We start from the raw sequence: 25,485 nt of genomic DNA, 5'->3' as shown, positions 1-25,485 counted from the left end.
ATTTCCTACCCCTGAGGCATGTCAGGGCCAGGAGACTAGGAGGTCAGACATGCCAGTCTCCACCCAGGGTGAAACTCAAAGATCTGGGAGCTGATTGGATCAGGCAAAAGGACTGAGGCAGAAGGGTGGAGATAAAGGCAGAGTTGGGGTATGAGGCAGATTGACTGTTCTGGGTCCCAGCCCAGAGAAGCCTGAGTGATGGAGGAGGCCCTAGGGTGTGGCAGGGAGAGGTCACAGGCTGAGGCCATGCCCATTGCTAATTCGGTTCTTATGGGCATCTGCTACCTGCCAGACTTTGTTCTGTGTGAAAGTAGTCTCTTTCCTCACAGCCCTCATGTTGCTTTCAACTAAGAAATACATTTATTGAGTACCTACCATGTACCTACCTGGCTTAGAATTGGCCATCAAGGTCTCCAAGATAAATATACTTCTGAAGAGCTTATAATAGAGTGTCAGAATCACCTGGGCACAGGATGCCTTGGTGGCTCAGTCAGTTAAGTGTCTGACTTCAGCTCAGGTCATGATCTTGAAGTTTGTGAGTTCGAGCTCTGCTTCCGGCTCTGTGCTACAGCTAGGAGTCTGGAGCCTGCTTCAGTTTCTCTATCACCCCCATCCCCATCTACCCCTACCTTGCTTATGCTGTCTCTCTCTCTCAAAAATAAATAAACATTAAAAAAAAAAAGAATCACCTGGGTACAGGGGTAAAGTGCTAAGCAACAGAGGATTGGAGTAAATCATTTAATTTCCAGAGGACTTGAGTTTTCTCATTTATGAAATGAGGGGATTTGACTATTTATTACTTACATCCCACTTGCTTCCTACAGATTTTGAGATAACTTCCAACTAGTTACATATTTACAATAATTGTGTTAAGCCAGAATCAGAAAATTGAAAAGCAAGTGGAAGGAGAGAAACCAATTGAAGGAGGGAGGGGAAAATAGAGCTAAAATTTGGTCAGATTGGGTTAAGAAGTCAGACGTCAATCACCCTAGTCACACTGTTGCTATAATGGACCATAAAATATGGCGCTGAGGCAAAGAGAGAAACAGGAAGGTTCATATAGTTAAAAAAAATAAAGTAAAATAAAACATATTAGGTTTCCAGGAGAGAGAATTTTTTCCCTGGTAGTAAATAATAAACATAATTTGCTGTGTAGGTCATTCCTTCCATCAGTAATATAGATTACCAGAGTAGATAATGCCTTCAGGGGTAGTTTTTCCAGGACAAAAACAATGCAGTGGTTTTTCTACCGTCCTTTCTTCTGCCAAACATCAACGGATGTCAAGAGTGTAACATTAAACTGGAACTGGACCGAGGGCATTTTTGCATATGTTCAGCTAAGCTAAATTTGTTCAGTTGTACGGTTTTCTGCTGCCATAAACGGACACCAAAATAGAGCTCAGACTATGTAGAGGCACAGTTATGGACTCAGACATCTCCCCACACCATTGGAGCTTGATGACAAATGTTGCCAAGCAGGGCAAAAGTGACACCTAAATTCTAGTTTGATTTTGTATTTCTTCAATTATGAGTGACATCAAGCATCCTTCGGAATGTTTATTGGCTTTATTCATATTAAGTAAATATGCCTATATTCTTTAAAAAAATTTTTTTAAATGTTTATTTATTAAGAGAGAGACAGAGTGCAAGGTGGGGGGAGGGAGAGAGAGAGAGGGAGACACAGAATCTGAAGGAGGATCCAGGCTCTGAGCTATCAGCACAGAGCCTGATGCGGGGCTTGAACCCACAAGCTGTGAGATCATGACCTGGGTCAAAGTGGGATGCTTAACTGACTGAGCCACCCAGGCACCCCAAGTAAATATACCTATACTCTTATTGATTTATTGATACACCATTTACTGTAAACTAATTGTCGATATTCTTTGACTATCCTTTTTTTTTCTGAAGAAACAATTTAATAATGAACCAAATATATACATAAAGTCAGTCTATATTTTTAGGAAAATTGAGCTGTTTAGTCTCACTTTAAAGAAAAAGCAGCAAAAGAATTAGTAAAAAGATGAAACTTAATGTGAGTATGTATACGTGTGAATTCATTCAACAAACATATCTGATCATGTATAATTTTCTTCCAAACCATTGCTCATATGATGGGTAAACTCATGGCAAATAAAAGATTGCTTCCAAAGCCCCACAGAGAAGAAAATACTTTGGCTCATCCCTCTCTGTATGTAATCTGAGAAAATATTCTGGCTCTCGTGCATTATGCAATGGCTGTGTTTATTTTTCGTTGGCTTCTAGGAACCTATAGTAGGGAAATTTGCTTTGATTATCTTTTTAAATTGCTTTCAGGATCTCACCTATGAAGTGGAGATAATAATAGGGTTACTCCCTGAGAGATTTAAATGAAATAATCCATGTACTTAAATGATAGTAAATGATTAGGTATTAGCTATGATGATGATTGGACTTCTTTTTGTTCATTCATTGGAGTTTCCTTATGAATTAAGGAAATAGCCCTTTGTCATGTTTTCCCAATTATTGGAAAAACATATTTTACTGTGGATTTCCATATAAAAGTTTTATTTATTTATTTATGAGAGAGAGTGCTCACAAACAGGGGAGGGGCAGAGAGAGAGAGACAGAGAGACAGAGAGAGGCAGAGAGAATCTTAAGCAGGGTCCACGCTCAGTACGGAGCCCGACATGGGGCTCAATCCCAAGACCTGATCATGACCTGAGCTAAAATCAAGAGTGGGACGCTCAGCTGACTGAGCCACCCAGATGCCCCTCCATACAGAAAAAAAAATTTTAATTATTATGTGGTCAAATATATCAAATTTTCCTTTATGACTCCTGAGTATTCCATTTTGATTAGAAAAGCCTCCCCACTCCCAAATTATAAATCAATTCACCCATACTTCCTTTTTTTTAATGTTTATTTTTGAGAGAGAAAGAGAGAGAAGGAGACACAGAGAGAGGGAGACACAGAATCTGAAGCAGGCTCCAGGCTCTGAACTGTCCGCACAGAGTCTGACATGGGGCTTGAACTCACAAACTGCAAGATCATGGCCTGAGCTGAAGTCAGATTCTTAATTGACTGAGCCACCCTGGCATCCCTCAATTCACCCTTACTTCCTTGTGGACCATCTATGGTTTTATTTATTGCACTCAAATCTTTGGTCCAAGTAGAACTTGTTTAGGCTTCATCTTTATTACACACCCCCATCCCCCAATAATAATCCAGGTATCCCAACACCATTTCTTAAATATTTTCTTTTCCCCATCGATTTAAGTGGAGATGCTTACACCTTTCAGTAGCATTACCAGCTCTTTCTCTAACCTAAAATTCCTTTTGGTCCTAATATGTCAGGATGAATGCCACTTGGAAGAGGCAGACATGGATGTGAGCAGTGGAGAGCACTGGACCAGGAGGCTGGTAACCTGGATTCTACATCTCTATACCGTTAGCTTGACAAGGAATCCTAACAATTCATTTCTGCCTTCTGGGCTTCCATTCCTCTCTCTATAGGATGAGGAGGTAAGACTAGATGGTTCCTAAAGTCCCTCCCAGCTATAATACTCTTTGGTTCCAGGGATTACAGGGGGAATGTGTGCATGAGAGAGAGAGACAGAGACAGAGTGAGAGCTGGAGATGGAGGCATCCGTGGTGTGCATCAGCCTCTTCAGTGCCAACCCTGCCCCCTCTCACCACTCATGCCCCCATCTCCTCTGCCCAAGGCCCAAAGGCCTGGGAGCCACTGTCTGCCATTGAGATGCTAGTACAGAAGCCAAGGCCCAAGAGAAGCTGCTGATTGAGGGTCAGTGGGCAGATGGCCCAAGCCCTTGGGAAGGCCAGCCGTGGATGAGCACCACTGGAGTGTGCCCATCTCTAAGGTTGTAAATCCATCCTAAGAGAGGAAGGCCTGTAGAGGACTGGAAAGCCCTACTCCAAAGATTAGAAGTGACCATTCATGTGCATGCACACGGCATTCCACAAGGCACACACCAAGGAGAGCAAAATTATTTAGGTTTTGAAGTGAGACAGACCTGGGTTCAAATCCCTGCTCCACCACTTAAGCTCTGTGAACTTGGGCAAGATACTTAGCTTTCAGGGTGTCCTAGAGTATGATGTAAGAAAAGCAGCCTCATCTGCCTTTTCATCCTGGAAACAGGAGGTAATAACTTCTGTGTGACAGATGCCCTCCCTGTACCAGGGAAAATAAGAAACATTATTTAAAGGTGAGTCAAAGCCAAGAGACTTCTGTACAAATAGACCTCGTTAAAATAAGTTAGTCAACTTAGCTTAGTTAGTCCTTGGCTTCGATATTTTGGTTTGGTTACTTTTCTACATTTGCCTCTCTTTGTTCAACCCAATACAAGAGCATGTGGTTTCACCATTTCTTCAGGTCTTCACTTCCTTATGAGAGTTCCTGCATCTTGCAAAACTTGCATAAATGCGTGTGCTTTTCTCCTGCTCATCTGTCTTATGTCAGTTTCATTCTTGGGCCCAGCCAAGCAACCCTCCCTACGAGGCAGGAGGTAAAATTCTCCCTCCCCTGCAGTCCCAAATATTGTGTGGGACATACTTCAACCGAAGAAAAAAAGTTGTTTATCTGATATTCAAATTTAACTGGGTGACCTGGATTTTTATTTGCTCAAGTTAGCTACCCTAGCCATTGATCGGCCGTCACAATGATGTGCATCATGGCCATCACATCTTAATATTTGTAGAACACTTTAATGACCATTGCATCAGCTGTGTGCTGCCCTTTGCAGTCAAGGTCAAATCCAATAGCTGGTATGATCCTCCTTTCATCAGATATCACCTGGGGGCACACTGGACACCACAGTGGGGGGAACGTGCAGGTGCTGCTGAGAGGAGGGTCAGAGGCTAAGAACAGGAGAGTGAACTTGGAAGTGGGTGGAGGCTGGATCTGGGGTGTCCTCATTCAACATTATTATTATTACTTCCATTTACACGCAAGGAAACTGAAGTGCATGCATTTAAAAATATGGACAGAGTTCAGGGCGCTTGGGCGGCTCAGTCAGTTCAGCATCTGACTTTGGCTCATGTCATATCAGGGTCTGTGAGTTCAAGCCCCGCATTGGGCTCTCTGCTGTCAGCCCATCAGTGCAGAGTCCGCTTCAGATCCTCCGTCTCTCTCTCTCTCTTTGCCCCTCCTCTGCTCACACTCTCTCTCAAAAATGAATAAATGTTTAAAAACTAAATAAATGAAATAAAATTTTGGATAGAACTCAGTGCTTTTTAGGCCCTGGGGGTAGAGGTTAACAGATTTGCACAGGGTTCCCCCATTGGTAGATAATGGGCAAGTGAACTCTGCAACTCTGGGGGTCACCCACCTCTTCTCCCGCTGGACTCCATGGTACATGAACTGGAGTTTTCTGTGTGTTTATCTCCCCTACCCAGCTCCACCCCTCCCACCCACCCCAGGCTGGGCCCCTACAGGGCAGGGACAGTCTTATTCACCTTGAGATTCTCAGTCTGGAGCTAGGAGTTGGTGCTCAGTAAATGTGTATACCCAGGGAAAGTTACTTACAGGGGTCCTTTCTTTCCTGGATGCTATATCCTAAGCCACTGCTTCCCTGGGACAATGAGGATGACACTGGCCACAACTCTCCAGCTACTCTGCTCCCCTACCGCCAGGACACAGACCTGGGGCCCCTAGAAGGAGTCAGGAAAGGAAGGGCAGATACCTGGGTGGGACAGAAGACTAGGCGAGGTTGAAGACACTCAGGATTCTAAGGAGGTAAAATACCAAATGCATACGTAGGCATATAACATTGTTTTCGATTTAACAGCTGTGGCATTTATGGGATGGTCCCTAAAATTAAAGTTTAGTGGGGAAGAGGTCAGGGTAGAGATAGGTTCAGGGTCAAGATCAGGATTAATATACTCAGGCAGTGCTGAATATGTCTTAGCATGTTGGAGCAGGAAACCATGGCAGTCCCCTTCCCCGACTCAGCCCCAACTGTTGCTCCCGGGTCCAGGCATGCCGGCTACCTTCCAATGCATGCTTCTATGTCAAGGCCTTCGCTCTAGCTGTTAAGTCTGCAGAATGCCCTTCCCCTAGATGTCCGCTCAGCCAAACCTTGCCTCCTTCAAGTCACCTTCTCAGTGAAGCTGGCCCTTGCCTGTGCTACTAAATGCTATAACTTCTCCCCAGACTGGTACCCCTCATCACCCTTTACCCAGTGCTACTTTTCTCTTTCCCAGAAATTGTACTTATTTATCCTGTTGTTTGTTCACTAATGTATCCCAAACCTGCAGAATAGTGCCTGGCATCATAGGTTCCCAATAAATGTGGTTTTGTGTTGAACTTATTGAACTGATTTGGAAGGGACCTTGATAATCTAGTTTCTATTTCAGAGTTTCCCATGGAGCTCATTAAAATACCCCAACGAGAGTTCCTTCCCTGGACCTTCTTAGTTAGCTTGAGATGCTCCCCAAGACTTCTGATGTAAAGAATCCTTCTCTGGTGCAGTCCCCTCACTCAGCAAGGCAGGGTCCCAGAGGGCCTGTCTTGGTCAAGGTGATAGCATAGTTAGGGCCTCAGCCAGCACTCTGGCAATTCTTTCCCACTGGGGCCCTTTCTAGTTCTTCAGGCAGATCTGGGGCACATCCTACCCCTTTGTGGGGATCCTCAGGTCAGCATATTAGTTATCAGAGTCCCTGGGGACTGACCTCTGTTTAGCTTTCTCCAAACCCAGCTAACCTAGCACATAGTTGGAACTCAGTGAATTGGTTCTTATTACTTACTGCCATAGTCTTAGTAAGCAGCAATGCCTGGGACCTAGGCATCAACCCAGGTGATCTTCATCTTACACTCCCCAGCGAGGCTGAGCAGGAGCAGGGATGGAGGAATCAGTACCTGAGGGATGCCTCTGCCTCTTTCTTTCATTATGCACTGAGTTTAGGAGCAACATTCTAGGGTGGCTAGAGCACTGGGCTTGGGGCCAGCTGCTAATTGCTTTGTGGCCTGAGTACATACCATAACCATTCTGAGTCTGTTTGCTAATCTGTGAAATGGGCTAACTTCCAGGATGGACATGAAGCTTTCATCTGATAATGTACCTCTGGAAACTCCTTGTAAACCACAGATCATCACATGAACCCAATTTATTATGCCTCAGCCCTCTTGCTCCATGCCTCGCATGGCCCCCCCAACCCTCCAAGAGCTAAGTTCCAGGGCCTTGTCCAGAAAGCTGAGGTTCTTCTACCCAGCACCTCCCAAACCCCCAACTCCATGTGCTGCCACTCCTCCTTACACACCCTTCACCCTGGCCAGAGTTAGTCACCACCCTGAATAGGCCATACCTTTCCACGCCTACACACCTTTGCACAAACCGTTCTTCCTGCCGGGAATGCCTCCCTCCCTTTGCTACTAGGAGAATTCTAGCCTCGCCTTCTTCCTTGTCTCCCTATGCCTGGTGTGGAGTCAGGCGGTCTGGGTTAGACTCCTGGCTCTGCCACCTACCGGCTGAGTGACCTCGGGCAAAGTTCCTTAACCTCTTGGTGTCGGTTTCCTCATCTGCAAAATAGAGATAATAACAAGACCCACCTCTTTGGGGCACTGTGAGGATGCACTGAGATAACACAGCGCCTGACCCCTGCCTGGCACACGGCAGGTGCTCGGGAAATGATAGCCAATATGGCTACTTTTAGTATGATTATCAATAGCTCCCTGGTCCCAGCTGCACCCAGGATCTCTGCGCTCCCCACCACCAGGGGAGGTCCTGGCCTGTCCTCAAAGACTACCCAAGGGAAGTCTTTGGGAGAGCGAGGGAACTTTCCTGGCCTTACTGATTAATAAGGCAATTAGGATGGGATCCAATTGACAGTAGGAATAGAGCTCACCAAGAAGAACTGCATTCTTAGAGACAAGAGCTGCCTCTCTGCAGGTGTGGGGAGCCCAGGGAAGGAGAGACCACAGTTGCAATAGGAGATTTGTCCCCTCCGCCATGTGACAGCCCTCCATTTCGGAGGGGAAGGGCCAAGGGCCAGGACAGCTCTGCTTGAACTCTGAGCCCTGCCCTGCTCTTCCACTTGCCAGGGCCTGCTTTTTTCCTGGTTAGCTCCTTGCCCCATCCCTCACTCTCACGATGGTTACTTCTACAACCACTGATAATTCTTGTTAATTATGCAAATACAGGCTAACACTGTGAAAATAGGGTACCAGCTAAGAGCGTGGGCTTTGGAGGTGGGCCAAATCTGACATATAGTAAGTATATGATGAATAATCACCATCATCATCTCACATCTTCACAATAACCAATAACTCACTTCATTCAGTAGATGACAGTGAGCTTTGGAGGAGACTGCTCTGGGGTCAGTCCCTGCTCCACCACTTTCTAGGTGTGTAACCTTGACACACTGCTCAACCACTCTGCTTCAGCTTCCTCCTCATCTCTGAAATGGGGATGATAAGAATACCTCCTACCTAATTGAGCTCATATGAAGATGAAATGGCATCGTGTCTTTAAAGCATTTAGCACAATGCTTGGAAGATGGGAAGCATTTTATAAATGTTAGTTATTGTTAACCACTTCTCAACTTGGGGCATGATGAAACAGAAGGAAAGAGAAATAAAGTAGCTGACTGAGGTCACCAAGATTATAAATGGCGGAGCCAAGATTCCACCCTGAGCTGTTTGACTCCAAAGTCAGAGTTCTCTTGGCTTTTCCATGTTCCCTTATATTTTTATTACCTTCATTCAATACACTTAAGCCAGAAAACAATGTAAAAATATATACTAAGTATAATAACAACGGGTTTTAAAATCTCCAAATATATTTAAATCCATGAGTTTATGATTTTAAAAAATTAATCACTTTTGGAGATGTTAAGGAAGTGAAAACTGTAAATAAAGGGAAAAGAATCAAGCACTGATATGCTTTTCCTATATGGTTTATAAAAGTTCACTCAGGTTAACCCAGTAGCTGAGAGAGGAAGATTTTTCTTAGTAAAGGTGTTTCAGCTGTCAGATGTAGGAAGAATTACAGAATATCACTCTTTTGCAACCCCTAATGAAATAATAGATCCGAGCATTGATTATCAACAGCTACACAATGTGTCTCTCTTGCTAGAAGAACACACCACCACCTGGGGAGTAATTTTCCCAGATGTTGAACCTGAATCACATCAAGCTTGTACATACAGAGACGCAACCAAACTCCAGACTGTGGGAAACTATAAGACAAATGACTTGGTTTCTTCAACAAGTAAATTGCTGGCGGGGAAAAAGAGGAAAGGGGTGTAATGGTCGTTTAAAAAAGAATTAAGCAACATCAATCATGTGCATTATAGAGACTGTATTTGGATCCTAATTTAAACAAATTACTTTAGAAATGAGACCATTGGAGAATTTGAACCATCAGATAATTGATGATATTAACACATTGCTATTAATTCTGTAGGACTGTTTTTTTAAGTCCTTATCTCTTAGAGATATTTGCTGAAATATTTACAGATGAATTGATGTAAGGCACCTGGGTGGCTCGGTCGGCTAAGTGTCTGGCTTTAGCTCAGGCCATGATCTCATGGTCCCTGAGTTTGAGGTGTTGGGCTCTATGCTGACAGCTAAGACCTGGAGACTGCTTCAGATTCTGTGTCTCCCTCTCTCTGCCCCTCCCCCACCCACGCTTTGTCCCTCTCTCTCAAAAATAAATAAACATTAAAAAATTAAAAAAAAAAGAAATGCTATAATAGCTGAGATTTGTTACAAAAGAACCCAGGGGGAGAGCAGGGCTGCAGATGAAACCCAGTGGGCCATGAGGTGATAATCATTGAAGTGGGGTAATGAGTACATAGGAGTTTGCTATATTTTTCTTTCCATTTTTGTATGTTTGAAATTTTCCATAGTAAAAACTACAAGAAAAAAACCAAAGGAGGGGAGGGGCAGAGAAAGAGGGAGATAGAGAGAATCCCACGCAGGCTCCTCACTGTTAGCTTAGAGCCCGATATGGGGCTCGATCTCATGAACCGTGAGACCATGACCTGAGCCACAACCAGAAGTTGGACTTTTAACTTACTGAAGCACCCAGGTGCCCTTAGACTATTTCTTTTCTTTTTTTTTTTTTTTAACAAATAGTTTATTGTCAAATTAGTTTCTACATAACACTCAGTGCTCATCCCCAAAGTGCCCTCCTCCATGCCCATCCCCCCCTCCCCCCCACATCCATCAGTCCTCAGTTTTTGTCAGCATTCAAGAGTCTCTCATGGTTTGCCTCTCTCCCTTTCCCCCACCATTTCCGCCCTTCTTCTCCCGCTTGTTCCTCCGTCAAGTTCCTCCTAATCCTCCTATACGTGCAAACATATGATATTTGTCCTTCTCTGCCTGACTTATTTCGCTCAGCATAACACCCTCAAGGTCCATCCATGTTGCTACACATGGCCAGATTTCATTGTTTCTCATTGCCATGTAGTATTCCATGGTATAGATAAACCACATCTTCTTGATCCATTCATCTGTTGATGGACACTTAGGCTCTTTCCATGTTTTAGCTATTGTGGAGAGTGCTGCTATGAACATTGGGGTACATGTGCTCCTATGCCTCAGCATTTCTGTATCCCTTGGGTAAATTCCTAGCAGTGCTATTGCTGGGTCATAAGGGAGTTCTATTGTTAGTTTCCTGAGGAACCTCCACACTGTTTTCCAGAGGGGCTGTACCAGTTTACATTCCCACCAACAGTGCAGGAGGGTGCCCGTTTCTCCACATCCTCGCCAGCATCTAGAGTTCTCTGATTTGCTCATTTTAGCCACTCTGACTGGCGTGAGGTGGTATCTCAGTGTGGTTTTGATTTGTATTTCCCTGATGAGGAGGGATGCTGAGCATCGTTTCATGTGGCCCTTAGACTATTTCTAACACTCAGTGTCTGCCATGTGCCAGGCACAGTTTTAAATCCTTGATTTGTTCTTGGTTACTGAATCTCTGAGCCACCATAAGGGCAGGGAAACTGTACTGTACCCGTTTGAGAGGTAAGGACGCTAAGGTCTAAAGAGTTTAGTTAACTTGTTCCAGGTCACACACAGCAAATGGAGAAGCTGAGATCGGAGCTCAGACATTTCAGTTCCAGAGCCCTAGTGCTTAACTAAGTTCTACTATAAGCCCCAACATGCAGTACTAATCATCCATCCACCTGAGCCCTTCTGGGGTCCTTTCTGTATTCACAGGCGCTCCCTGACCCTATTGTGTCCCTACCTCACCCACTGCCAGGCAGAAGCGGGCGGGGGCTGTGGGAACCTGCCAGTGGGACCCCACCTCGAGAGTTGAGGTGCGTGAGAAGAGCACTCCTGAGAGTCTCTGACCCATGAATTTTGGGGCAAGGGCGGAGCCCTGTCTTGCAGTGGGGGCAGAGCTGTGCCAGGCAGGAGCAGCTGAACATTTCCTCCTTGTACTCGCAGCCTTTCCTATCCGGGACTGAGCTTGGAGAGGCCTGATGAGCCCTCACCCAGGTGTGTGTGCCCACGGGGAGGACTGGCCGAGCCAGCAGGCTGACTTCAGAAATGGGAAGAATCTTCTCCTCTGAGAGGGAGAAAGAGGCAGGAGGCTGGACACAATGATCGTGGTGTCCTCACAGCCTGTTCCCACTTGCCTTCCAGATACTGAGAAGTATATAAGGGTTTGGCCTCCTGGCTCTCTGGAGATTTGACGATTAAAATCTCTAAATATTCTGAGTGCTTATAGCTACCCTGGCAGGCCGGCACCATCTCGGCACAGTTTTCTGCTATTTGAATCTCCTCCCCATCCTTTCCCTCACCTCATTCATTTTTTTTAAAAAATTTTCATGTTTATTTTTGTTTATTTTTTAATGTTTTATTTATTTTTGAGAGAGAGAGAGAGAGACAGCGTGAACAAGGGAAGGTCAGAGTTAATGTTTATTTTTTAAAGAAGGAGAAAGAAAGACAGAGTGTGAGTCAGGGAGAGGCAGAGAGAGAGAGAGGGAGACACAGAATCTGCAGCAGGCTCCAGGCTCTGAGCTGTCAGCACAGAGCCCGATGTGGGGCTCAAACTCACGAACCGTGAGATCATGACCTGAGCTGAAGTTGGATGCTCAACCGACTGAGCCGCCCAGGTGCCCCTGCCTCATCTCATTCATTAATTCAGCACTTACTCCATGGTAGACACTGTGCGTGGCACTGAGGACATAAAGATGAATAAAACAAGGTTTTATTTGTCTCTGGAAGCTCACTGTGTGCTCAAGACGCAGACACAGGAACAGAGAAATATGAGGGTGAAAGAAAATATCAGCTCCTCACTCTCTTCCCCCCAGGAGCCCTGTGGGGCTTAGCTCCTCATCTCTGGCCTAGTCTGGGTGGGTCACAATCCCTCTGAGGGTCTCCCTTCCTAATACCTCCCTGTGGGCTTCCCCTTAGAAGAATGGGGAAGATAGGGGAACCTGGGTGGCTCAGTCAGGTTTAGGCCCCACGTCGGGCTCTGTGCTGACAGCTTAGAGCCTGGAACCTGCTTCGGATTCTGGTCTCCCTCTCTCTCTACGCCTTCCTCACCCACACTATCTCTCTCTGTCTCTCAAGAATAAATAAACATTGAAAAAAAAGAAGAAGAGTGGGGAAGATAGAATGGTTCAGTCTAGATGAGCAAAGTTCAACAGAAAGACATATGTGAGACACAAGTGTGAGTCATGTAAGTAATTTAACTTGTTTTCACAGCCACATGAAAAAAGCCGAAAAGAACAAGTAGAACTAATTTAAATAATGTATCTTATTTAACCCAACATATCCCAACTCTTATCACTTCAACATGGAGTCAATATAGAAAAATGTGAATAACATATTTTACATTTGCTTTTCATACTTGAAAATGCAGTGTGTGTTTTACACTTACGGTAACTCTCAGTTTTGATTATTCGCTAAGTGGTTGGCAGCCACACGTGGCTAGTGGCTACTACACTGGACAGCACGGATCTAGATGATCAATCTTGGGATTTGGTCGGCCCTGCTTAATTTTGGAGCTGGAAACTCAACTCTATCACCCAAGAAACAGGCTGTGTCTCCTGTGCCAGGAAGAAGGGTAACTGCCAGCCTTGTGTTCCTGCCCAGAACACAGCCCCGGGTGCCAGGCAGGAAGATCGGCTGAGGCTGGGCCATGGATGTGGCCTATTAACCAATTAGAGAGTTAAGGGGCTGGGGGGCCAGGGACCTCAAGCATCCCCTCCTCGGGGCTCCCACAATCCCAATGTGGGCACAGAGAGAGCTCAGAGACACCGTGCCCTCATTCTGTGGTCTCCTGCTTGTCACATGCCTTTCCACTCCTTCCTCCAGCTGTGTCTCTCAAAATGTTATCTTCAAGATGCCTAAGGTACAAAATCAAGGGAAAAAAGAAAGCAGACCAGAAGAAAACACACCAATATTTTAACCATGATTTTCTCTGGGTTATGAAAGTAGGTAACTATTTTTTTTTCTATTTTACCACATTTTCTTAAAATTTTTAAAATTATGAACACGTTGTAATTACTTATATAACTGGAAAAGGAAATCTGTATTAATATATAGATTTTGAAAATCCTGCCTGGTCTTCAAAGACCAGTTTAAATGCCAGCTCCCTTAAAGGATTCCTAGGCCTCCCTCTGCATCACCTTCCTCTGTTATGGTTCTACAGCCCTGCGGGTCCTGAGTTTAACCGAGGGCCTGTCTTCTCTCCTCTCCAGCATCTTGAGGGTGGGTTCTGCACCTTGCCATCACCATAGGGCCTGCCTCGGTGTCTTCCAGCCAGTAAGGGCTTTCTACACGCTGTGGAATGGATGACTGAGGCAAGCTAGTACCTGAAAGGCTCCAACTGGGCTGGATGCCGTAAGCTTCAACAAAGCCTTGCTATTCGTTCTTCTTCTTCCAGCCAGGCTCCTCTGCTCCCTGACTTCCCCTTCCCAATGTTTAAAATCACAAAGACCACAGGTGGCAGGGGACACACTTTGAGAGTTCACACTATCCAGCCCAGGTCATACCTTTCCTTCCTCTCCTCTCCCCATTTCTTGGCAGGTTATGTGCTTTATCCACTTGAGTCCAACCTGGGTAAGTTGTGAGCATGTCAGAATTCAAAGTCCCCTAGTGCCAAAAAAATTGGGTAGCCTAGAAGAAATGGCTAAATTCCTAGAAACGAACAACACTCCAAGACTGAATCATGAAGAAATAGAAAATCTGAACAGTCTATTTAACTAGTAAGGAGAATGAATCAGTAATCAAAAGCCTCCCATCAAAGAAAAGTCCAGGACTATATGGCTTCACTGGTGAATTCTACCATGCTTTTAGAGAAGAATTCACTCCAATCCTTGTCAAAATTTTCCCCAAAATTGAAAGAAGTGAACACTTCCAAATTCATTTTATCACACCAGCATTATTCTGATATCAAAGACAGACGAAGCTATCACAAGAAAACTACGAGGTCAATATCCCTGATGAACATAGATGCCAAAGTCCTTAACAAAATACTAGCAAACTGATTCAACACTCAAAAAGGATCACACACCATGACCAAGTGGGAATTATTCCTGGATGCAAAGACAGTTCAATGCACAGAAATCAATTAATGTGCTACACCACATTAACAGAATGAACGATTTTTTAAAAGTCACATGATCATCTCAATAGATGCACTTGACAAAATTCAGCATCTTTTCATGATAAAAACTCAACAAACTAGGGATATACGGAAATTATTTCAACATAATAAAGGCAATATGTGAAAATCTCATCACTAATATCATATTTGATGTTGAAAAACAGAAAGATTTTCCTCTAAGATAAGTAACAAGGGGTTGCCCACTCTTGTCACTTCTATTCAACACAGTATGTAAGTCCCAGCCAGAACACTTAGCAAGAATAAAAGAATAAAAGGCATCCACCTTGGAAAGGAAAAAGTAAAAATATCAGCTTGCAGATGACATGACCTCATAGGTGGAAACCCCCCAAAAGATTCCAGAAAACCCTGTCAGAATAAATGAATTCAGTAAAGTTATGGGATACAAAATCAACATACACACTAGTTGCTTTTCTATTCACTAAAAACAAAGTATCTGAAAAGGAAATTAAGAAGACAATCTCATTTTTAATAACATCAAAAGGAATAAAATGTTTTGGAATAAAGTTAATTAAGGAAGCAAAAGGGTATCAAAAGAGATATTTGGACTCTTGCATTCACTGCAGTATTATTGTTCACAGTAGCCAAGATGTGGAGGCAACCGACAACAGGCAACTGGAGGGATGGATAAAGAAGTTTGGTGTACACACAATGGAATATTATTCAGCCTTTAAAAAGAGGGAACTCCTGCTTTTGGGACAACATGGATGAAACTTGAGGACATTATAAGTAAAATAAATCAGTCACAAAAGGAGAGAAATGCTGTATGATTCCACTTTCATGAGGCATCTCAAGTAGACAAACTCACAGAAGCAGAGAGTTGAATGGTGGTTTCCAGGGGTAGGGGGAGGAGGAGGAAATGGAGAGTTGCTATTTAATGAGTATAAAGTTTCAGCTATGCAGGAAGAATAAATTCTAGAGATCTGCTGTATGGCATCATGCTTATAGTTAACAATATTGTATTGCATACTTAAAAATGTAAGAGGGTACATCTCATGTTAAATGTTCTTATCACAACAAAACATTCATTTTTTAAAAAAGAATTCAAAGGCACCCACCCAGGTCAACTTGTCCTCAATTCTAGCTCTAGCCCTGGCTGTAGAGGCGCTGCCTATTTCTCTTGTTTTTCTTTCCTGGGCTTCCTTCCTCGGATGACAGAGCCCTTGCCTGGCACAGTTGACGAGTTGGGGGTGTGTTGGGGCTCAAGGAGCCCGTGCAAGGTTGTCAGGTCTTGGCCATGGCCTCTTTTGTGAGATGAAACCCTCTGCCGGTTCATGTTCTGGCCTCTTTCCAGAAAAAGTGCAGATCTGTCTCATGCCAATGACTGTCACCTGTTCCGAGGATATATATATATTTTTTGAACATGATGCTGAACAAACACTTGTAACAGGCCTGAGACGTCTCCCAGACCTCACTGTCACAAGTGCTGCAGAGAACAATCTTCACAGCCTCCTTCACACAGACGCCACTGAAATATTCACAAGGTTCCTGGCTCATGAAACGGAGCTTTCCGCGTAGGAGAAAGGAAAGGGACATGGTGCGTGCAAAGCGTCAACAACATGTCACACCACTCAGGGAGTTTCACTTTCATCATGGAGGCCTCACGGGCTCAGTGAAGCAGATGCCATTTACCCCATTTAACTGGCTAGGAAACTGAGCGAGGTAAGACTGCATGGTGGATGAGAGCTAGGCTTCAGGGTCCCGTGGCTGACTGTCAGCTGTGGGAGACCTTGGGCGAGTCACTTAACGGCGTAAGTCTGTTTCCTCCTCTGTAAGATGGGCATGATAAGGGTACCTCCCTCCATGTCACAGTCCATGCAGCACACTTAGCTCAGTGTCTAGCATCAAGGGCTCCGTAAGTGTCGGCTATTATCATCGCCCTGTCACACCACCCCGCTCTGCACATTCCCAGCTCTTTTTCCCACTACTTGCTCCTTGGCCTGGAACTGCCCTTTTGTGTTATTTCCCTGAGGATGGTTTGTTTCTGTCAGGAACCTCCTGGAAGCTGACGCTTGCTCAAGGAAATGAACCTCTAATGGTGGATTTCTGAGCCTGGTGTAGAGGGGAGAGGCTCAAGGATAGAGGGCTACGAAGAGGGTCTCTCAAACCCCACCTCTTGGAGAGTTATCTCCTGTGCTTGCGAATACAGCCCCCTTGCTTAGCCTCACCCTGGGCTAGGCCATCTTGGGATTAAGCACAAAACTGGCGCCTCCCGTTTTCCTTCCTCCAAGCCCTTAGTTTTGTGCCAATCTGGTCCCCTGAAGGGCCTCCTTTCCTATCTGTGCCATCACTTTCTGTCTGTGGAATCCTACTCTTTCAGATGCTGTTCAAAGCCACCTCCTCCAGATCCTTTCTGATCCCTCAACCAAATATACACTCCTTTTTTGAACCTCCCCAAAGCACATCAATCATGTGTGACTTGGTCTGTAGGGTACCAGGAGATAAATACCCACCCATGTTACACCCTACACTAGATTTTTATGGTTCTTTGTAGCATGCGCTACAGGCTGGTGCTTGTTATAAGCTTCTGAACAATGATGAGGGTAGTGCCCATTCAACACATACTAGGGGCATTAAACTGAGTTCCCTGAGGGTGGGTGTGGATGGCTGTTCCACATCTCTGTCTCCCCAGCACCCAGCATGGAGCTGGCACACAGTAAGTTCTCGATAAGTGGCTCTCAATGGATGTTCACAACAACAGCTCTAACCTATCAGGCTATCACGTTAGGCACTGTGCTAAGCTTGTTCCTAATTAGCTCATCGAGCCCTCCCAATCACTCTTTGAGACAAGCACTAAGGTTCCCCACTAAAAAGCAAGCCCCACAGGGAGGGGATTTGTGTCTTTTGTGTTAGTTGCTGTATCTACGTGATTGCCTGAGATGTAGTAGGCCTTCAGTGAATATTGGTTGAATGAGTGAATGAATGAATGAATATCCACTTCACAGATGAGGAAACTAAGCTTGGAGAGGTTTAATGACTTGCTTAAGCAGTAAGATCAAAATTTGCACCCAGGTAGACCTAATTCCAAAACCTACCTGTATTCTTCATCAATGACCTCTACCAGGTGGAAAAGGAGTGGGGGCTGGAAGGATAGAGTCCTACCTACCTTTTTAAAAGAATTTTTTTAATGTTTATTTATTTTTTGAGAGAGAGAGAGGGAGATGGAGCCTGAGCATGAGAGGGGCAGAGAGAGAGGGAGACACAGAATCTGAAGCAGGCTCCAGGCTCTGAGCTGTCAGCACAGAGTCTGCTGCAGGGCTCAAACTCACAGACAGTGAGATCATTACCTGAGCCAAAGTTGGATGCTTAACCAACTGAGCCACCCAGGTGCCCCAGTTGAGTCCATCCTTTAAGCATCTTTCCATTGTTGTAGAGACGCAGAAATGCACATATGAAAATCACATAGCGCAACTTGTGGTCACAGCAGAGCCCGTGGCCATGCCAGGAACCAGGGAGGGCCAGCCCCAACAAGACCCAGGGGGCAGAAATGACTTATCAAGGGTCTGGACACTGCAAAGAGCAGCAGAGCGCCTGGGGCTGGGTGTGAGGAGCCTGGAAATGGCAGCTCCTGCACTTGGCTGCCCCCCACCCCTGCTCCCAGCAAAAGCCCCCGAGTTGGGGGATGGGGAGGAGAGGGAGGGACAGGACTGTGGTTTCACACCTATAAGCAATCCTTGCAGCTGGGAAGAAGGCTTCATGTCCCTGTGCTGTGCATATCCGGGGAGGCTGTGTGTCACAGAGGAGGGGCTGGGGAGGTAGAAATGGAAACCCCAGCATAGAGGAGTTGTGTGACCGGGCTATGGCTGGCCAGTCCTGGAGGTCAGGTTCTTTGTGGCAGGGCTGCTGAAAGGGGAGGTGAGAAGGGCCTGTAAGGACAGCAGTGAGAGGGGCAGGGGCCCAGGGACCAGGAGGGCAAATGAGAGGCTTTGACATTTGTAGGGAGGCAGCCACCGCTCAAGCCCAGGCAAGGCCAGGAGGGTGCACCTGTATGCCTGAGCTCATCTGGACCTCCGCGTCTCGCAGCCCACCCTGAGAAGCCTGCCTGCTGTGAGGACCAGGGCTCTAGCCACTGCCTGGGCCCTTCTCCCTTACTGGCCTCAAATGTGCAGGTCCTCTCGGGGGGCACCCAGCCCCCCTCACCATACCCTAACTAAGCGCTGTCACTGAAATACTCTTGACCTGATGGTCCTGGAGCTGGGGTCAGTCCGTTCTTCTCTCAGCTTGGCCTCCAACATGTCATGTAACTTTGGGTTAGTCACTCACTCTCTTTGGCCTCTTGCTTTCTACTGTTGTAAAAAGAAAAACCTCGCCTCTGTCCACACTTCTGTACTGCCCTCCCACCCACGCCCCTCCCCAGTCCCTCCACCTCCCAGGCACTTGCTACAAACGGAGCTGGCTGGGAAGCGGAGCAGAACAAGGATGGGGATGGGCTGCCCTGCTTGCGTTGGCCTGAAAGGAAGGGAGAGGAAACATGGGGGCCCACATGCTCCCCTGCCCTGAGGAGCGGCCCTGGCGACACAGACCCGTGGTCTTTGAGTCTGTCCCTCTTGCCTCGGTGGGTGAGGGGGTTCTGGAGACAGGGAAGAACTTCCCTCTGACTATGCACCTCCAGGTGCTGCTCAGGGCCTGCTCTGCCCCCTCTTCCCTTCTTGGCCTCACTCTGTAGGATGTCGTCATATACTCCATGATTCAGCCACTGTCCATGTGCTAATGACCAAGGAGTCCCAAACCTCCAAATCCAGCCCTGTCCCAGCTGCCGCACTGCTCAACTGGATGAGGCCCTGGAGCTGGGCTCCAGGGTGGGAAAGGACATGGCCTCCCCCTAGAATACAATGCCAGGTGCTTCCTGGGCTATGTGAGGCGCTGCTCAGACTCTCTTCTGGGCACCATGAGCCTCTAGCTAACTGCTTAGGAGACATCTCTACCTAGATATCCCAGGAGCACCACAAACTCAACCTGACCCTCCCCCCCCCAACACATCAGCTCCTTCCTCCCTCTTACTAATAGCACCATCCTCCCAGGGTCTCAGCCTCCAAGCCCCCCTCTCTTCTGACTCCCCTTCTCCCTTTATGCCACATCCAGTCTCTTCCCAGCTCTGCTCTGAGTGCTTTACAAAGACTAACTCAATGAGGAAACTGAGGCACAGAGAAGCAAAGCATCTTGCCCAGGGCCAGGGTTTGAGTCCAGGCAGACTGCTCTGTAGTCTGAGCTCCCGGCTGTCACAAGAACACAGTCTGCATTCTCATCACTGCACCTCAGTGTCGCCCTCCTTCAGGCCCTCCCCACAGTTCCTCACAGACTGACCCTTCTTCCCTTCTTGTTCTAGAAAATGCTTTAATGACAAAAATTACTACAGCAGTTTGGTCTTTCTAAAGCATGATTTTGAACCTATTCTCCTGTTCAAAAACCCTTGAAACTTCCACCCACCCCCACTTCTGATGCTAACAGAATAAAGCCCATTCCCTGGGCTAGAGATTCAGAGATGTGATCCCAACAAGCTCCCAGGTCCCCTGGGGAACCTTTCCCTGTCCCTGGCTCCCCTCAGGGACCCCTTTCTCTAGCAGTCCTGCCCACGCTTGCTTCCCGCCCTGATGGTGCTCAGGGGTGAGCTCCAAATGGACCTTTTCTCCCCGAAGAAAGGCTGCATGTCTGAGTCCCCTTTGAACCACCAAAGCTTCTGCCACAATGTGCCACACTAGGCACGACACACGTGATGAATGAATAACAGTGGATCTGAGCTGCCTTATAAGGGTGAAAATTAATTATTGCATTAAACAACGTTTATGGAATCCTTGAGGATAATACTAACAGCTGACACTGAGAGCTTATTATGTGCTGGGCACTGTGTGAAGCCCTTTAGATATATTATGATTTAATCCTCTCTATAACCCTAGGAAGTCAGTAGTATCACTATCTCCCATTTTACAAATGAGGAAACTGAGGCTCTGGGAGGAACACTAACTTGTCCAGAGTCATATATCTCTTTTTCTTTAATTTTTAAATGATCTTATTTTTAGTTTTGAGAAAGTGAGAGAGAGAAAGTATGAGTGGGGGAGGGACAGAGCGCTGAGGGCGGGAGGGGTGGGGACAGAGGATCCCAAACAGGCTCTATGCTGATAGCAGTGAGCCCAATGCGAAGCTCAAACCCACAAACCGTAAGATCATGACCTGAGCTGAAGTCAGATGCTCAACTGACTGTGCCATCCAGGGGCCCCAGAGTCATATAGCTTTTAAGTAGAGAAGCTGGGATTGGAACCCAGGCTGCCTGACTCTGAAGTCCATGTTCTTGACCGCCACAACTGACTGCCTCCAAAGGCCAGAGTGGTGTTACATAAACATTCCAATATTTGAATAATGGCCAAAGACCATGAAATGGAGACATAAAAATGATGTCAAGATAATAGAGTCCAATATCTGAGAAACACCAGAGCACTGATAATGTCAAAATGCCTGAGGAATATAAGGATTTAGTATACTGTTGTACTTTGCTCATCCAAACATTTTCTAGACACCTGGTACATCCAGGCCAGGTACTATTTTAACCCATGGGCATAGAGCAATGACAAAACCCCTCAAAATGCCTCCTTTCCTATAGCTGATATTCTAGTCGAAGAGAAAGAGAGACCAAAAATGTAAATAGAAGATATATGTCAGAGGTGACAATTGCCAAGGAAATAAAAAAGCTAGGGCAGGAAAAAGAGACTGTTCAATGAGCTGGGTGGGAGTACATTGGTGGCATTCCTACTCATAAAGGATCAGGAAGATCTTCCTGATAAGATGATGTGTGAGCAGAGCTGTGAAGTGAGTGAGGGAGTGACCCATACAGCAATCTGTAGATATTCCAGGCAGAGGACGTAGCAAGTGCAAAGGTCCTGAGCTAACAGTATACTTAGTCTATCAAGGAATAGCCAAGAGGCCTGTGTGGCAGGAGTGGAATAAACAGGGATAGAAGGAACAACTGAGTTCACAAATACATGAAAATGCCGAGGCCTACATAAATTCAGGCTCTGTGTAACACCGTATGTCTGGGTAATAGTCACAGCTAGGATTTATTGAGTGCATTCCACGTATCTGGCACAGTTCTCAGTCCTGCCAACAGAAACTGCTAGATGGGTTCTCTTAGAATCTACCGGGGAGACAAAGAAACTCCACAGTGTCGTGTGACAGGTCTAGGAAACTACAGAAGAAAGCATCAATCCTAGACCAGGGGCCAAGGGAGGCTTCCTGGAGGAGGTGGCATTAGAGCTGTCTCACAGGAGGAGAAAAACACTCCAGAACACAGATTCTGGTGGGGGTGGCATGCAGGCCAGGCAGACCTTGGGTGACTGTGCCATCGTGGGGGTGGGAGGGACCTATGCCAACAGTTTGCAGGAGGAAGGTGTCGGGAGAAGGGCTGGGGAGGACAGAGAGGGCTGAGAGAGCCTCTAGACAGGGATACCCAGGCTTAAGTAAGCATGCAGGCAGTTGGTAGCTATGGGGCGGGATACAAAGGGTGAATAGAGTTGGAATTAAAACTCAGTCATCTACCTGCCCACCCAGGGCCCTGCTTTCTCACTGTCATTAGGTGAGTCTAGCTGGGAGATGACAGAGAAGCAGAAGGTAAGGGGCCATCCCTGTATCGGGGCTTGGTTTCTCATCTTATCCTACGAGGTTCAGATCCTTTTAGGCAGATCTCGGGGTCCTCACCCTGGGACAGCCCAAGACACTCTGGTAGGAGATGTCTCAGTTAATAATAACTCATAGACTGGCAGCACTTTGAGGTCTCCAGTTCGCTTCCACTGTCATAACTGTGTGCCTTACAGTCAATCTAGGATGGACAAAGCTCGTCCTTTCTATAAGAGATGCTGCAGCTCACAGAGATCAAGGCCTTGCTGAAGTCACGAGGCCAGAGGGTGATTAAATTGGGAATCCAGCCCAGCTCTTGAGATTGCAAACTCCATAGTAACACTGCGGCAGCTTTGAAAACAGGGCCTGGTGGTGGCGGATTCCCAAGGACAAGCCTGGGAGAGGGGAGGGACAGGCTCTAGATGGGGGCAGGGGAGATGGAGGCAGGGGTGATGGACGTGAGAGTGAAGGCAGAAAGGGAGCAGCTTGGGAGTGAGGATGGGAGTTGGAGATGCTTTGAGACAGAGCTAGAGGTCTCTCTAGAAAGGCCTGGTTAAATGGTCCGGCAGGGCTGAAAAAAACAGCACCTGCATCTTCCCACATCAGGCTTCTGCCACAAGGTAGGGAGGGGCCCATCACTCCCATTTCACAGGTGGGAAAATGGAGGCAAGGAGAGGTGCCTACACGACTTGCCCAAAAGCCCATAGGAACTTAGGGCCCAGGGGCCCTATTAGAAGCCAGGGAGGGTAGACGAGCCAGCCGTGGGAGACCTTCCCACTCTGCCGCGGATGATGAAACAGATGAGAGGGGAGGTAGAGACGGAGACAGAAATCTGGGGCAGCATCCAGAGACAGGGAAGGGGGAGGCTGAGGCTTGAACAGAAACTGTCAGTAGCAGAGACGGTGGAGAGATAAGGCCCTGACACCCAGCTCCAGTTACAGGCAGGCAGCATCAGCTGGTCTGGTGTCACCGAGTCCCCGCGCCTCCTCCCGCCCAGCGGACCCATCCACTTGGGTGGCTCTGCAGCGCACGCTCCTTAGTCCCAGGATGAGGGTTTAGGGTGGAGGGGACGGAGGAGGGGGCGGCGCGCCGCCTCCTCCCCCTGGGCTTGTAAATCCGCAGCGGCCTCCGCAGCAGTCTCCCAGCCCGCCCCCGGCCCCCTCCTCCTCCTGCTCCCGAATGGTACATTCCGGTCCGCCTGGCCCGGCTGCAGTGGATGTTGCTAGAACCCACGCGGAGGAAGGAAGAGACGCAGGCAGGCTGCGGTGACCCAAGCGGCCGCCCCTGCCTCAGGGACCCCTTCCTGGAGAGACAGCACCATGACACAAGGAAAGGTACCGGCATCTCCCCCACCTGCACCATCATCCTCCATCCTTCAGCTCCCGGCTCCCTGTCATCCCGAGCAAACTCTCTGGACCACTATAAGCATCCTTCCCTGGCGCTTGTGCGAAGGTCCTCTGTGGTCCTTGTTGAAGTCAGAGGACCAAAAGGCGCGTTTCAAGTGATAGGTCAGAGCCTCTTCCTGCCCAACAGGCCTCTCCTCCCTTTCACCCCGGGGGCTTTGGCATCTCAGGACCCTTCACAGGTGCCCAGTTTCCCTTAAGGAATCAGCTTGGGTGTCCGGGGTGTGGTGGGAGAAGCAGAGGGGGGCACCTGGGTGAGCCCCAAAGAGTGGTGCCTATCCTGCCCCAACAACATTATGCTCATCTTTCCCACCTCCACAGAACCCCCCCCCCCCAACCAATTCATTCCACATCTGGACACATGCTTTTGGGGGGAGGGTTACTATGGCAACCCTGCATCAGGATGGTCTAATTTCTGTTTTTGTTTTGGATTGACATGGGACTAGATGGAACCAGATAAAACATCTTCTCTTTTTTTCTAGTTTTAGGCCTGAAATGGAGGGGAAGGGCTGGGACAGAGACTTGGCTGGCCCAATGTGGTTACATAACATCAACAGCCTGTGGAATTATACAACAATCAGGGCTGGGGCAAAGGGGGAGGGCCCTCCGGCCCTCTGTTTTGGGGGTGCTAAGGATTGGGCAGAGAAGACAGAAGAGGAACCTCCCCTACACTCCCCCTTCCTTTCTCCAACTTGAGCCTCAGAGCCAATGGCATCCTTCCCTGGGCTCTCAGACCCTCCTCTCTCTGTTTTTAAGCTCCTGAGACCTCAAAATGATGTCATTGGTGATACCACCTCCCGCCATTGGGCAGACCTCACTTGATGACAGGCGTGTGTGTGTGTGTGTGTGTGTGTGTGTGTGTGTGTGTGTGTGTGTATGGAGGAGAAGGGCCCAGGAGGCTCTGGGGATGATCAGCAGGGTGGGGGTTGGGAGGAGGGCCCATTTGTGACAGGGCTGAAGTCAGACATAATCATTGTTTTCATGGGTCTGGGCTCAAAGGACCTTGGTTCTGGTGGGCTGAAATGGATTTTCCTGGATGTGAGCCTTCTGGTCTGAGTGAGAAAGGAGGTTGGGGAGTGGGAGGGCAGCAGGTGAGCCAGAGCCCCTTTCTCACAGGCCTAGGCTCCTCAAGGCCCTTCTCTAAGGAGGCCTGGTGGGTGTTCACTGTGGTGAAAATGAAAAGCTCCCCCCCCCCACCGCCACTGCTGATTCCACCCCCCACCCCCAGTCACTTTGCTGACATCGCTTCCTGTCCTCAATGAATGCAGCACATCGCCCCTGCCTCCCCTGCCTCTCACCCCCCAGCTTGCTCACAGGCTTTCTGAGGATGGAAAAGAACTCTCCAGTTCAGTGGTCCTCAGGTCTGGGTGGCGACAGAGATGTTCTGGTGCTTGCTCCCCTCTGGGCTGCCTCAGCTAGAGGCACCCTGCAAAGAAGGAACTCAGGGTCTCTCCTTGTCAGCCCTTCAGGGTTAACACATTCTTTTTGAAGCCAGAACTAAATCCCATTCATTTTCTGAGGCTCAATCTTTTTGTTGCTGGTTCAGTTTTCAATACACCCCCTCCCCCACAGTCTTCCTTCCCTGGCGGCAGCACTCAGGCCCTCCTAGCTCACATCCTGTCGCCAAAGCTTAAGTGGACACTGTGGGGCCTGGAGCAGAGCTGAGTGTAAACGGACTTGAGTTTTCAACCTGCCTTGGCACAATTCTCTCTGGACCTCAGTTTCCTCATCTGTCAAATGAAGGAAAGGGCTGAACTAGACACCTTCTGAGATCCCGTCCAACAGTGAAGGTCTGTGATTCTGTTCTAGTTTGGGGGAGAAGCTGAGGTTCACAATAGGACGAGGCCGAAACAGGAACCTCCACCGGGGACCTCTTGCCCTTCCCCCACTCTACGGTCCCC

At 47.4% G+C, this 25,485-nt stretch overlaps 1 protein-coding gene across 1 annotated transcript in view; it reads left to right on the top strand.

Moving 5' to 3' along the window:
• Positions 1-23,366: 23,366 nt before the first annotated feature.
• The window catches only part of FAIM2 (Fas apoptotic inhibitory molecule 2), a 33,670-nt gene continuing 31,551 nt past the window's right edge, over positions 23,367-25,485 (top strand). Inside the window, exon 1 of the mRNA XM_039241459.1 lies at positions 23,367-23,515. Within this exon, the coding sequence (XP_039097390.1) occupies positions 23,501-23,515 (15 nt within the window). The 5' untranslated portion in view covers positions 23,367-23,500. The remainder of the gene's footprint in view (positions 23,516-25,485) is intronic.

Source organism: Hyaena hyaena, unplaced genomic scaffold (assembly GCF_003009895.1).
Source record: "Hyaena hyaena isolate Hyena2069 unplaced genomic scaffold, ASM300989v1 scaffold_192, whole genome shotgun sequence".
Lineage (NCBI taxonomy): Eukaryota > Metazoa > Chordata > Mammalia > Carnivora > Hyaenidae > Hyaena > Hyaena hyaena.
The sequence above is the reverse complement of the archived record's forward strand: the minus strand, read 5'-3'. Positions and strand labels throughout refer to the sequence as shown.